This window comes from Orycteropus afer, unplaced genomic scaffold (genome assembly GCF_000298275.1).
Source record: "Orycteropus afer afer isolate SDZICR_OR568_19922 unplaced genomic scaffold, OryAfe1.0 scaffold00313, whole genome shotgun sequence".
Lineage (NCBI taxonomy): Eukaryota > Metazoa > Chordata > Mammalia > Tubulidentata > Orycteropodidae > Orycteropus > Orycteropus afer.
In genome coordinates, this window is record NW_006921900.1 from 4140178 (window position 1) to 4155538 (window position 15361).

A 15361-nucleotide genomic window follows, 5' to 3' on the forward strand; every position below is an offset into this window, starting at 1 on the left:
GACTGCTTTCAGTCCTTCACAAAAGTTCCTCACATTTTAAATGTTTTCCTTGTGGGTGGATCCTGGAATTCATGTCTTCTTCCTCTTGTTGCTCTGGTTTATTCCAGGTGGATCTGAGGGAGGGAGCCAGTAGCCACCTTTGCAGGGAAAACTCACCCAAGAGGAGATCTGCTTTTAAGGAAGTGCCAGGGGTCTGCCTGCAGCTACCTGGTACCCACTGTTGCAGACACAGGTGCCGGACTCCCTCCTCACAGCTGGTAGACTGGCTCTGGGGATGGCTGTGCAGGCACAAAGGCACCCAGCCTGCACTCTGCTCACCAAGCAGGGAGTCAGGAAATTTCTCTCTGCCTGGAGAATGGTACCTTTTAAAGATTCATACAAAGGCATCTTATGGACAAGCAGGGCCCTAGTGCTTCTGCCTGCATCCCCCAAATATTCCCAAAGTATAGGAGCTTTGTAAGGCCCTTCCTGGGAGAAAGAAGCTGTTTCCCTAAGGGAAGTCACTCCAGACTCAGGCAGCAGGAGCTGGGAAGGAGGCCTTTCTGCCACTCTGCTGAGGCAGGACCTAGGCCAGATGCATGGGGCAGGACTTCCCATCCTCCCCTGCTGCTGCCTGGGCCCTTCCCCTCAAAGGAATCAGCTTTTTCGGAGCCTTCCTGAGAATAGGGCTTGTGGGAGATAAAGAAGATAAGGACACCTGAAGTGGGAAAGACAAAGGACCTGGAGACCAGAAGACCTGCCATTCTGAGCCTCAGTCTCTGCACCTGTAAAATGGCATAAGATCCATGTATATGAGCTTGGCACTTAGCAAGTATTCAGTAAATGCTGCCATCTGAGAGGTTTTGCCCAGGCTCTGGCCTGCCCCATTTATCTGAACATTCTCCTCCAGATTGGAATGAAGGCAACTGAGAATCTTTATCCCAGGTGGGAAGGGAGGCAGCTAGAGCCGAGGATTCCAGTTCCCTGGGACCTTGCCTCAAAGCCCTTTGCAATTATTAGGGGTCAGGTTAGCAAGGCTGAGGGACCTGGGGATAGGGACAGGTGATGAAACAGTCTCTTCTCTTTGCCCTGCACTTTTAGTTAACAAACCACTTTGCCATTTTTGCTCTGTAGTGCCCCTGTGAGGCAGACAGCATGAGGGGCACTAGTCCGGCTTTCAGGCCAGAGCAGTGAGGATTTGGACAGTGACACATGGCTAGTAAGGGACAGGCAGAGGAGCAGACCAAAAAAAATCTTTTTTTTTTAATTATGATTTGGGTGAAAGTTTACAGAGCAAGTTCATACACATTTTGTTTCATGACATTGATTGCAATCCCCATAACAGCTCTCTTCCCACTTTCTCCCTGGGGGTTACATTTTCCCTGTGTCCTCCTTTCCTATGCATTTCTGCCCTCTGAGCTATCTCCCTGTGCAAATACTGCCCTTCTGATCACCCATGGTTGATGGTTCTAAGGAGTGTACCCACCTTGTGTAAATGTTCACTTTAAAAGCCTGTCTAGAAGCTCTGGTGGCATAGTGCCTAAGACATTTGACTGCTAACCAGAAGGCTGGTGGTTCAAACCCACCAGCCACTCCTTGGAAGGAAGATTGAGCAATCTACTTCCATAGAGATACAGCCTTGGAAATCCAAGGAGGGGTCACTGTGAGTCATATCTGACTTGATGACAGTGAGATTGTTAGAGCGGAAGCCACAGAAGTGAGTTCAGTTCCAGGTAGGAAGGGTGACTAGCAGCTCTATTGTCAGGGGTTCACCAGGCTCTATCAGACCAGTAAGCTTGCAGATCTCATCTTTTGCCTCCTCCTACTGCTTTTTCTTATTTGCATCTGGGCAGGCATCTCCCTATCTTAACCCAAGGCTGCCATTTTGCTTAGGCCAGGGCTTTACCTTACATATCACTGTGGTTCTCTTGGTGCCCCAGGTGAGCTTGTTAAAAAGGCATATTCCACTATTGAAGTAAGTAGCACCTGGGATCTTAAAAGCTTGCAAGGAACCATCTAAGACACAATACCTGGTCTTTACTCTCCAGGAGCAAAACAGTAAGAAGATAACCAAAACCTCGGAGAAGAAACAAGTCTATGTGAGCCACAACCTCATTTACTCTGAGACCAGCAGAACTAGGTGGTACTCAGCTCCCACCCCTGACTGTTCTGTGACCAGGGTCACAGTAGATGGTTGTGGATAGAATGGGAGAAAGATGTGGAGCAGAACTCAAATTCTTATAAAAGAAAAAAAGCCAGACAAACTGAAACAGCAGATATTTTGGTTACCTCTGTGCTGCTCTAACAGAAAATACCACAAATGAGATAGCTTTAACAAACAGGAGTTTATTCTCTTATAGTTTTGGAGGCTAGAAGTCTGAGTTCAAAGTGCCAGGCTCTAGGGGCTGGGTGAAAGCCCCTCAACCTTGGGCTTCAGCTCTGCCTCTTGCTCCTGGCCCATTGAAGCTAGAGGCTTGTCTTCACTTGGGAAGCTGCTGGCTGCTGAGGCTAACAAACCCAAGGTCAACAAGTGAAAAGGCACAGTCTCAATATTACCAAACCATCAGGGCATTGATTCAAGTCCAGAAGTTCCAAGATCGGCAGGGTATGGCAGGCTGTTGAACAATGACTCAGCTAGCTACATGGTTCAAGCATACCACATGCTAGAGAGCGTTCCCAAAGCTGTTGTTTATATACGAGAAGCAGACCACATTCCTGAGGCAGCTACTCAGCTGCTTATGGTAGATCCCATCATGGAGTTGATTGCCAGTCTCATGGAGAATAACTACAACCAGCTGCCCAGCCAGCCAAGTTGACACACAAACTTAACTACCATAGTACAGAACAGGGAACTCTCTGAGACTATCATCCTGAGACATTCTTTAAACCCAGAACTGAACCTATACCTTTTTAGCAAAATTGCAGAGTGGCACATAAAATAAAGGATATTACCTGTAAGATCAGCGCTGTACTTAAAAAGCATCAGTATGGGACTGAAAGGTCAACAATGAGAAGATAAGGGGATGGGGAACAAAAGTACTGGGAATGGAATAGGCAGAACGTAAAGAGAATGTTGACCCATTGTGATAAATGTCACTAAGGTCATTGAACAATGAGTGCGGAAATTATTAAATGGGGACCTGACTTGCTGTGTAAACTTTCACCAAAACTCAAATAAATATTGTTTTTAAAAAACCCTATCTACATGTATTTTTTAAATGATCATGCCTCCCAAATATGTAAAATCCTGTTTACCTGTTTTGGCTTCAGATGAATGAGTGTGTCAGCAGTGCTTGCCTGTGTTCAATACCATCACCTACAAGGCCACAGACCAGGTGCACGTGCCTCGTCTTTGTGCCCGTGATGAGCAGGATGTCAAACTCATGTGCCCTTTTGATATGTGTGTAAACATTTCCATCATACATACTTCTTTTCTTTCATAAGGTTTTCTGTGCACTGATAAACTCCCATTACCTTTCTCTTGTTGACTTAGAAAATAAACCACTCATGAAGTATTCTGTGTATACCCAACTCTTTAAGAAAAAAAAAAAAAAAAAGCATATTTCTGGGCCTTACATCCATCCAGAGATTCTTAGTGGGTCTCTATGAGAGGCCAGGAATCTGCATTATTTATTGTAGCAAAATATATACCAAAAAGAACCAAACTCACTGCCATCGAGTCGGATCCAACTCACAGCAACCCCTCCTTGGGTTTCCCAGGCAGTATCTCTACAAAAGTAGATTGCCCAGTCTTCCTTCCGAGGAGTGGCTGGTGGATTTGAACCACCAGCCTTCTGGTTAGCAGTCAAATGCCTTAGGCACTACACCCCCAGAGCACTGGCAAAATATATAGAACATAAAATTTTCCATTTTAACCATATTTAGGTATACAGTTCAATGGCACTAATTACATTCACCATGTTGTGCAACCGTCACCGACTATCTATTTCCAAAATTTTTCATCACCCCAAGCAGAAACCCTTTACCCCCTAAGCAATAACTTCTTTACCCCGCCCCCCAGCCCCTGCTAACCTCTCATCTACTTCCTGTCCTTGTGAAGTTACGTATTCTAGATATTTCATCCAAGTGGAATCACACAGTATTTGTCCACTTAATGTTTTCAAGATTCATCCCTGTCACGCCATGTATCAGGACTTCATTTCTCTTTATGGCTAAATAATATTCCATTGTCTGTTCATACCACATTTTGTTCATCTATTCATCTGTTAATGGACACGGGTTTTTTGGCTGTTATGCTGCAGTGAACATTCGTGTACAAGTTTCTATCTTCTGATTCTTTGGGGTATATACTTAGGGAATCTACATTTTAAATAAAACCCCCAGATGTTTATGAAGCAGAGAGTCTTGGCCAGCCCATTGAGAAACCAGTCAAGTGATTAATCAGCCCCCTCTATGTAAGACCTGGGCTAGTGCTGTGGGGTGGCAGGGCAGCGTGGCCAGATCCCTGCCTCCATGGATGAGGTTTGTGGCAAAAGTGCGTTGAGAGGAGAAGGATACTGCAGGGGAAAGGCCACCAGGCAGGGCATTTCAGAACTGGGTTCTCATTCTGGTTTTGATCCTGCCTTGGAGGCTGCTATGTCCTCACCCCTGGCAGGAGGCTGGGCCAGGAGGTGTCTGCCAAGCATTTTCCGCAGCTGCTTAGGGGCTGTTCTGTTTCTGTGGGCTGGGCTAGGATGGAAAGGCCCCCAGAGGAGGAGGGGGGCCTGCACGTGGCTGGCTGGCAAGGGGGCATGGCAGGTAGCCAGTGTTCCAGCTGCTCAACTTGCCTCCCTGGCATCATCTGGTCCATAAACCATTAAAATTACATCCTTTTCTAGAGCAGCAAGCCTCTGTGCATGTACTATGTGCTCCTCCTCCCCTCTCTGGAGCTGCTTGCTGAATCTACACCTGGCCAGCTCCCTTCTTCCTCCCTCCACCACCTAGGCTAGGAAAAGCCTTATTTTTAAAGAAGCAGAAGGAATGCAGTTTGGCCCAGGCCCTATTTCCCTCTGTCCTAACCTGGACTTTTTGCTCCAGGAGCCCCACAGTCAAAAGTTCTAGGTAGAAGTGGTCAATGTGGTATTTCACAGGAGGCAAGCACTGTGTGAAGCTACAATTAGTGAGTTTGAGCAGCTATGGAAGAAAGAGACCAGGACACTGTGTGGGGATTTTACAAGGCTTGAATACAGTCTACAAAAACCCCTGGGTCTAATCCTGACTTTACCACTGAATGCTGTGTGACCTTAGGCAGGTTCCTTACCCTCTCTGAGCTGCAGCTTCCCCATCTGTAAAATGAGGGTCACATGTGAGGTGAACAGGCACTTCATGGCATATACTAGATGACAGATGCTATTCTCACAAGTAAGATTTATAGGCTTTTAGGACTAAAAAACCAAAACCAAACTCACTGCCATTGAGTCAATTACGACTCATAGCAACCCCCTTGGGTTTCCAAGATGGTAAAGCTTTACAGAAGTAGATTGCCCAGTCTTCCTTCTGTGGAGCCCCTGGTGGGTTTGAACCACTAACCTTCTGGTTAGTTGTCAAATGCCTAAGGCACTTTGTCACCAGAGCTCCTTTAGAACTAGGAGGATCCCGTGAAATCATCTAACCCACCTCTCTGGTAGGAGGAAAAACTGGGGCTCAGAGAGTGGATTTGACTTGCTCAGACCACATAACAAGCCCATCACAGAGCTGTAACCTCAAGATATCTTTAGACTCCCAACCCAGACCTGCTTCTACCCCTAAGAGCTGTCTTGCAGTTAAGTGTGAGACCCCCAACCCATATATTGGGAAGCCATATAGGAGTGGGCATCAAGTTGCCATTAGCATTACACCTTCTCCTCATCCTTTCATGGAAATCAGGCCAGTATTTATGAGGAAAAGGTGGATTTCATCAGCCAAGCCTTTTTGTGGCATAACAAGTGTGGGTGGAGATACATGGGCTTTTGCAGCTGGCCTGCAGTTCAGCTGGCTGGCCTTGTACTGCAAGCATGTGAGAGAGTGGGCACCAGCTGCTGTGAATTACTGTAAATGAAAGTCATCTTGGTTCAAGGAAGGCCCTACAGACAAATGTACCAGAATCATCTGAGGCCAACACTTAAGTAGTCCCTTTGGACGAAGGTAGGAGCTCTGGTGGTGTAGTGGTTAAGGTATTTGACTGCTACCCAGAAGGTCAGTGGTTCTAAACCCACCAGCCACTCTGCAGAAGAAAGATGAAGCAGTCTGCTTTTGTAAAGATTTACAGCCTTGGAAACAAAAATGTACTCCTGATGAAGAAACCACTCCTGAAGGCAGCAGCATTTGGGATGAGTTACAAGAATTTTCAGGAATTATTCATTCATTGATTCATTCATTCATGCCATTGCTCACTTACTCACAATGCAGAATCACTCACTGTCTATGCCAGGGATTAAGAGGTAAAAGAGAGAAATGAGGTAGTGTTTCTTGAGCCTTAATTGTGGGATCAGGCACACAATCACCACAAGATATGGTAACACTGGAGGAGCTCTGGTGGCCAGTGGTTAAAGCATTTGGCTGCTAACCAAAATGTCAGTATTTCGAACCTACCAGCTGCTCCATGGGAGAAAGATGAAGCAACCTACTTCGGTAAAGATTTACAACCTTGGAAACCCTACAGAGCAGTTCTACTCTGCTATAGGGTTGCTGAGTCAAAATGGACTTTATGGCAGTGGTTTTGTTTGGTTTTGGTTTGTTTATAGGAACACTGAGAAAAGAGATACCAACTAAGCCTGGGAAGTGTGGAAGAGGATCACAGAGGTGACATTTGAACTGAGGCTACAGAAGGCCTTTGTCAGGCAGAGAAAGGGGAAAGAGTCCTGCCGGTTAGGGAACATGACAAGTTTCTGTAACAAGAAAACCAAGTTCATTTATCTTTCATGAAAGAACGGGTTGCATAGGCAGTTAAGGCTGGTGCGGTAGCTTGGGGCTGGCAGGGACCCAACATCCACCTTAGCTGAAGATGGTTCATCTTAGTTGAAGATGACTCAACCACTGCACTCACACACCCAAGTTCTAGTCTTTGGGAAGAGGAAAAGAGGAGGAAGAGCCTAATTCCTTTAAGGGCACAACCCAGAAGTTGTGCACAGTGCTTCTGCTCATGTGCCACTGGCCAAACTTAGTCATATGGCCACTTCTGGAAGCAAGAAAGACTGGGAAATTTAGTCTTTATCTGGTGGACTGCTAAAGCTTCAGTTTTTGTACAGTCATACCTTGTTTTATTGTGCTTTGCTCTATTGCTTTTCATCGGTACTGCATATTTTACAAATTGAAGGTTTGTGGCAACCCTGTCTATCGGCACTATTTTTCCAACAGTATAAGCTCACTTCATGTCTCTATGTCACATTTTGGTAATTCTCACAATATTTCAAATTTTTTCATAATGCTGTTGCATGCTTAATAGATTACAATATAGTGTAAACATAATTTTAATATGCACTGGGAAACAAAAAAAAATTCATATGACTCACTTTACTGTGACATTCACTTTATTGTGGTGGTCTGGAACTGATTCCACGGTATCTCCAAAGCATACCAGTAGGAGGAGAGAACAGATCTTCAAGAGGGACAGGAGTCAACCAGCACTCTTTGCCACATGCAAAAACAAAGCAATAGGAGAGCTTTCAGGTTTGTAGATCTGCAAGTGGTTTGTGGCAGGGAGAACGTGACAGGAGTGGCAAGAGATGGTGCAGGAAAGGGAGGCAGTCCTTACTGTCATTCCAAGGGATTTGGAGTGTATTTTTCATGTCCTGTGAGCATTGATGGGTTTTGAGCAAGGAAGTGGTCTAGGCAAGGGTATGCTATAGAAGACATTTCTGGCTATAGGAAAATGGATGGGAGGGGCTGAACTTGAAGGGAGAGAGGCATTGTCATCACCCAGATTGGAGCAGGGAACTTACAGTGGGGTTGGAGAGGGCATAAGGCCTAAGATATAGTTGGAGGAGGTAGACTTTCCTACCAGGGAAGCAGAGTTCCAGAATCTTCACTGATGATGGATATGGGGGAAGGATACTGGAGAGCAATAATCATAACCTCTTTTCTCTCTGTCTATCCTCAGACTGTTCTACGGATTGTAGTCCTCGGAATCTGGGATTACATTGAAAACAAAATAGAGGTAAAAACCAGTGCCCAGCCCGACCATCCTTGAAAAACCAAACCCACTGTCATCAAGTTGATTCCAACCCATAGCAACCCACATTGGGTTTCCGAGGCAGTAGATCTTTACGGAAGTAGATTGCCCAGTTTTGCTTCCACGAAGTGAGACCATCCTTGAAGGTAGAAAATTTCACGTTCCATCCGCCCCAGGTGGGACCCATCAGAAAAGGCCATCTCCTCTTGCACTTAACTGCAGGAGCCTCTTTGGAGATGTTTGTTGAGTGAGACAGGGAAGGAGGCTCAGGCTGGTGAGGAATGAACTGAGAACGTTTCCAACAAAGGAATGTTTAAAAATTTCTCCTTGAAATTCTGAACTTCTAGAAGTTATTCCTGAGTCAATTTGGAAAGTGTTTGAAATGTGTTTTGAAACCAGTAAATCCACTCTAAGTCAGATAGCTGAATAGGACACTATTAAAGTGCTTCTCAGACTGGGTTTCTGCAGAGCAAACAGGCTATTCCACTTCACATAAAAGGGGTGGCATATGTCAGTTGAGTTGTTCTAACTAACAAGCATCTCTGGTGAAGTGATGGGGAAGCCCTACTGTCTACTCCTTCCTCACTACCCTGTCTATTCCTTAGCCTCTTTGTATCTAGGCTCAGTCTGGGAGTGGACATAGAGGGGTATGGCTTATGAAAGGCTCAGATCAAGGCCAGAAAGAGGTCAGGGCCCAGGATTTAATGACACAGCCTGGGGCCCTTTCATCTCCTAGCCCCACCCCTCCTTGGTACTAGATAGACATGAGATACAGTATGGATACCTGCTACTCAAGGGGTAGGAGCCACCCCTTACCTTGCCTTCAGCTTTCCCCCCACCTCCTACAGTGAGGGATTCAGTAAGATTGGTCCATTCAGCTCATTCCCTGCCCAGGGTCTTAGAAAAAAGAATGTAAGCCCCATCCCAAGAAGGGACTAGACACCAGAAATGGAATAGCCCAAGGCATCTGAAAGAATGACTAGAGAGAGACTGAGGCCACTTGGAAGGAAGACAATGCTCAGAAGCACTTGTAGGAAGGGGAGGCCTGAAGACTGAGGAGGTCCGACAGAGGCAGCCAGGAATGGGGTTGACCTGGGCAGGGCTGTTTTGCATGACCTGAGCTCTGGCCCCAGCATATCCAGCGTGGCCAACGGAGCCTGCAGTGTCCCAGCCCAGACACTGAAACTCACCTCCTTTCCCAGGTGTTTGACGGGGCTGTGATCATCCTGTCCTTGGCCCCAATGGTGGCCTCCACTGTGGCCAATGGGCCCAGGAGCCCCTGGGATGCCATCAGCCTCATCATCATGCTCCGGATCTGGCGAGTGAAGAGAGTCATCGATGGTGAGTTGTCTGTTAGGGGTCAATGGGGCTGGCAGGGCTGTAGGGAGCTCTCCAGACACCAGAGCTCTCACCTAAGAGAAGGGAAAGGCTGTGTGAGGTGGGTGTGCGCCCCAGCAGCATCAAGGGTAAGGCTGGGGACTGCTACCTCAGAGAGAACCAGGCCTGTCCTTGCTCCCTAGGTGTCCTATATTCAGGAGCCACTCACACACTGCTCAGTTATCACATGCCAACACTGGGGCTCCCCACTGCCCATTGGAGATCACATGTTCATTCTGACATAACTGTTCATTGTGTGCCTGGGTGGCCTATTCTTCCCATGTGAGCTTATGGCAGGGCTGCAGTTCTGGAAAAACCAACTTTTTATGTTACAGGGGTCTTAATGCACACCAACCATGGACCGCCCTCACCCTACAGAGACCTGCAGACTCACCATGGGCTTTGTCCAGGTTGTCTGGTCAAGACCTGCAGGGTCTGTCCCACTTTATGTTCACAAAAGACAAGCTGAATCTCCCCCAAGCGTGTACCTACAAACAACTGGGGGATGTTTCTGTGGGAGCTGCTGGCTTGATTGGGTTTCTGGCCATGCTTCAAGCACCTTTAGTGACATCTAGTCCTATCTCTGGGTCTCCACTCCCATAAAATGCCTGATCTGCTCTTTGCTTTATCCTTGGCTACCATCAGAGGACAGCCTTCCTCACTGAGCCATTGTTACCTAGAGAGCTGTGCCCTGACCTGGGATGTTCATATAATTCCAGAAGGTGGTGACAAACCAGAGTGTGTGCCCCAGAGGAGGAAGCCTGGGAGGGGAGTGGACTGCAAACCTCATCCCTGAAGAGCAGTGCAGGGTACTAGGATGGAGTGGTCTAGAGGGCAGGGACTTGAGGAGGGGGCATATTCATCTTCAATAGGTCCCTGAAGTCATCTCATGAGAGGAGGAAGAAGCAAGTCATTGGGCTCCTTGGACCACTGAGGGCATGGCAGGAAGGCCCACCTCATCTCAGCCACAGGAGGACTAGGCACAGAGCCACTGCACATAGGCTGAGCCACCTCCCCAAAGGTGGGCTCCCCTCCTAGAATGTGGGTGGCCAGAGACCAAGTGGTCATGTAGAGGGGCCAGACATGACAAAGAGGTTATAGACTAATGACTCCCAAACTTTGGCTTTTTCTTTCTAGCAGCAAAATCCTTAAGCAGATGCCCAGCGTGTGGAATAGATTGAAAGTGTAGCTTCACTGACTTGAAGGAGAGGTGGCCAGACCCTACCTCCTTGCCTTCCTCCTGATTCCTCAAGGCACCTCTAAGGAACCTCTAAACTTTCTGGAGCACAGGTTTTAAACCAATAGAACAGACTTCTAGGGACTTTTCCAGCCCTGATTTTTTTTTTTTTCAAAACTTTTTCAACAGCAACACATATACCAACTCAACAATCTCTGTATGTACAATTTCATGACATTAATTACATTCTTCAAGTTGTGCAACCATTCTCACCCTCATTTTCTGAATTGTTCCTCCCAGCCCTGAATTTTGATTGCAACTGGTAGACATTGTGGCTATGAGAAGACCCCCAATAGCATTGGCCTGATTGGTGTAAGGTAGGAAGGATGGGCTCCAGAGTCTCTCACCCTGAGCCGAGCCCCTCTCCCCAGTCCCTACCCCTACATCCCACCCTGTGAACACTATGGGGTTTGGTCCTGTTTTCCACCCTGGTGTCTCATCAGGGATCCCCTAATCCAGAGTCTGTATCAAACTAGAATACAGTTGGATTCAACTTTGGAATGCCCAAGCTGGGGAAAGCTCTGAGAGGTCACCTAGTCCATCTCCCTTATTTGAAAGGTAAGGAAACTGAGACCAGGAGGAATGAGGATTACAGCAAACTCTCCCCTCCCCAGTGCTCTTGCAGCTGTTCCCCTCCTCTCTCTCACTGTTTGGGGCCCTGCTCTTGGCTCTGTCCATAAGAACATCTGTTCCCCTTGGGGTAAGAACAGCATCTTCTGGGTTTCCTCTGCCAGCTGTGCACAGCCAGACATCCTCACAGAAATGAATCTCAACAACCCCCATTGTGAATGCTCTTCCCTTTTCCTGACACATCAGCATTTCTGTGCCACTGGGAGCCTGACGCTAGAGATGTGCTGGGTGGACTGTGTGGGTGTTAATTTGCTACTCTTACCCAGGATGTGAACCGGTTTCAGCAGAGATCTGAGGAGGCAACAGCAGCTTAGGGCAGCCTCTGGTCTCAGGGACATGTGGGCTGTCCTTAAGTCTGGAAGCAAACAGAAAAATCCTGATTTCTCTTCTCTGCGTGACCTCTGCAGCAGCTAGAGAACATCTGGATGTTGGAAGGCTTGAGTGGAAAGAGGGCTTGGAGAGCAGAGACAAGTAGGGCTCAAGAAGGCAGTATCAAGAGAAGCATGTGACCAAAGTTTCTGAGAAGTACAGAAAGGGCTGAGTTCTGAGAGGCACAAGAAGAGTGTGAAGGACAGAGGCCAGGTTAAAGTCAGAGGTTGACACTAAGACTTCCAAGGAGCCCAGAAGTCCAAAGCCTAGAGAAGTACTCAGAGGAGGGTCCATGAAGGTGCCACTAGTTGGGAGATCATAGGATCCTCAGAACCACAGAGTCCAGGCTTTCTGCTCTGGGTCTCAGTGTGTATATCAGTTACAAATAGGATCTTCGGTGAGTAACAGAGACCCAGAATGACAGTGACTTCAATAAATAGAAGCCTATTTCTCTCATGAAAGTCTGCAGGTAGGCAGTCCAGGGCTAGTGTGGTACTCCCTGTAGTCAAAAGCCAGGCTTCTTCTGTTTTGTTGCTCTGCTGCACATAGCCTTTCTAAAGTCGCCTCATGATCCAAGATGGCTGTTTGAGTGACAGCTCTCACATCTCATTTCAGCCAGCAAAAGGAAGAAGGGAAGAGGAAAATATAGAGGCAAAGGAAAGGCCTCAACTGTCTTTTTAAAAACATCTTTATTGAAATATATACTTCATATATCATGAAATTCACCCATTTAAAGTATATAAACCAAACCCACTGCCATTAAGTCAGTTCTGACTCACAGAACTCCCATTGGGTTCACAAAGGTCTAAATCTTTATGGAAGTAGATTACGTCATCTTCCTCCCATGGAGCAGCTGGTGGGTTTGAACCACTGACCTTCTGGTTTGCAGCAAATGCCTTACCCACTATGCCATCAGAGCCCCTTTATTTAAAGTATATAGTTCAGTGATTTTTCATATATTCACAGAGTTGTGCAATCATCACCAAAATCTGTTTAAAGCCTTTTCATCACCCCCTAAAAAGTACCTGTACCCATTAACAGTAACTCCCCATTCCCCATCCCACAGCCCTAGGCAACCACTACTCTACTTTCTGTCTCTATGGATATGCCTATTCTGGAATCTCATATAAATGGAATCATCTCTATATTGTCTTCTGTGACTGGCTTCTTTCACTTATAGTTTTGTGAAGGTTTACCCACATTGTAGCTTGTATCAGAACTTCATTCCTTTGGAATTGCTGAATTCCATTGTAGAAATATGTCACAGTTGTTTATCCATTTGTCAGTTTATGGGCTTTTGTGTTGTTTCTCCTTTGGCGCTATTGTGAACAATGCTGTTATGAACCTTCATGTAAGTTTTTCTGTGGACATATATTTTCACTTGTCATTACCACCTAGCAGTGGAATTGCTGCAGCATGTGGTCATTCTTTAATATTTTAAAGAACTACCAAACTATTTTGCAATGCAGCTATATACCATTTTATATCCCCAGCAGCAGTGTGGGAGGATTCCCATATCTCCACATCATCACCAACCCAGGATGCCTTTTAAGGAGAGCTTCCAGTACCTACTGCATCCACCTCCCCTTGCATCCCTTTCTCCAGAACGAATGTGCCCTTCTGGCAACCCCTGGCTGCAAAGCAGGCTCAAAAATGTAGTCTTTATTCCCAGCAGCCATGTGCACAGCCAAAAAGTGAGAGTTCTGTTAGGATGGAGGAAAAGAGATATTGGGGGTCATCTAGCACTCTCTCCCACAGTGAGTTATGGTTCTAGCTTTCTTGTACCTTCTGGAGGCTGTTGGGTACCTGGGGATTTTCTCCTCACATCCTCAGGGAACCAAGTCTAGACCTCAGACCTGCTGCTGACTGAAGGCTGGGGCCAGTCTCTCCGCAGCCCAAGCCTGCCACTGCTGCATCCTTCACGGAGCTCTCTCTCTCTCTGTCTTCTAGCTTACGTCCTGCCGGTGAAGGTGGAGATGGAGATGGTCGTCCAGCAGTATGAGAAGGCCAAGGTCATCCAAGATGAGCAGCTGGAGAGACTGACACAGATCTGTCAGGAGCAAGGGGTAACAAACTACCACTTTTAGCTCTGACCAGGGTCTTGCTGGGGACACTTGTGATGTGCCACAGGATGCCACAGCAGCTTGCGCTCCACATGGGACACCTGGGGAACCTGAGGCCCAGAAAGGGGACGACATGTCTCTAAGGTCGCTTACACACAGCCCAGCCAGGGCTGGACTTGGGCCCTGACCCCCACACCAGAATTCTTTTCATTGTACTACAGTGATCATTCAGCTGCCCAACCTGAGCCTGCCAAGTCACCAACTCAGTTCATAGCATCTTCTCAGAGAAATGGTCTTCAAAGCAGAAGACCACTCCTATCTGTAGAGGGTTGCTATATGCCACTGTGTACCAGTCACCTCTTGAGATCCCCACAGCCCCCAGAGGGGTGTTAGCAGTGCTCTTTGCCCTCCAGGATCCCTGATAAAGACTCAGGGACAGGCAGTGAGCCCTGTGAGCCTGTCCCCAGCAGACCCAAGAGGGCAAGCAGCCAGGCCAGGTAGTAAGCCTGTCTGGGAATCCAGAGGCCTGCACTCAAGTTCTAGCCCTGCTGCCCTCCCTCCTGGGACCAAGTATGCCACCTTCCTGCCCTCAGTTGCTTCATCTGTAACATGAGGTAGCCCTTCCTATAGGGGACAGGGGGTACTTAGGAAGTGGGATGACAGGTAGACCATGCAGCCAGGCTAGCTCTTGCTAGCTCTTGCTGGCTCCACACAGGCTGGAGTGCAGGGAATGTTCCAATATCCAGTGAGCAAGGTGGGAATGCCACAAAAGGTCCTAGCAAGATGGTAGGAATGTGTGCAAGGGGATGGACCACATGCCATGTGTAGTGAGTCATTCACATTCTACCCCTTGGATTCTGGAAAGAGGACAAGGACATGGCCCATTGCTCCATGAGCCAGAGTGATACCCATTACCCTAGGGACTCCAAGACTAGCCCTGACACAGAACACCCATGGGTGCATATCCAGCATGGGCTCTGAGCCCTTCTGGCTGTCAACACAGCAAGAACAGATACCTCTCCATCCCCTACCCCATTGCTGGGGCTCAGATACTCTCAAAGGGAGTTCTAGGGTCTGAAGTCTTACCTATCACGAAGCCTGCTGCAATCTGTCTGTCTTGTCAACCTCATTTATTTCACTGGTCTTATATCTATACCCCTAGCAACCCCTGGCTGCAAAGGGAGACAAACTTGTCTGTCTGTCCTACCATGGTGACGTGTTGATGTGAGTTTTGAGGCTGAGCCACTGGTGTTTCAAACCCAGCGGAATGCACATGGTGCACAGGTATCAGCCCAGCTTACAGACTGAGACAGACTACGAAGAAGGAGGAGGCCATCCATTTCTCAAAGAATTGGACAGGGAAAACATTATGAATAACAAAGAAACACTATTTGATACATTACTGCACAATTTATGAATAGTCTGGTTAGGTTAGAAGGCTCTCAAAATAGGACTGGGAAAGAGCTACATCATCTTTGTAAACCCAGCCTTACTCCTATGGTAAAGCTTTCGAGACCTCCATTTGCTGATGTGGCACCACTCAAATTGAAGAGAAAC

At 47.2% G+C, this 15361-nt stretch overlaps 1 protein-coding gene across 1 annotated transcript in view; it reads left to right on the forward strand.

Moving 5' to 3' along the window:
* TMEM266 (transmembrane protein 266) overlaps window positions 1–15361 on the forward strand; it is a 107489-nt gene that overhangs the window by 46264 nt on the left and 45864 nt on the right. Inside the window, exons 5-7 of the mRNA XM_007951853.2 lie at window positions 8057–8113; window positions 9331–9469; window positions 13692–13807. Of these exons, the coding sequence (XP_007950044.1) occupies window positions 8057–8113; window positions 9331–9469; window positions 13692–13807 (312 nt within the window). The remainder of the gene's footprint in view (window positions 1–8056; window positions 8114–9330; window positions 9470–13691; window positions 13808–15361) is intronic.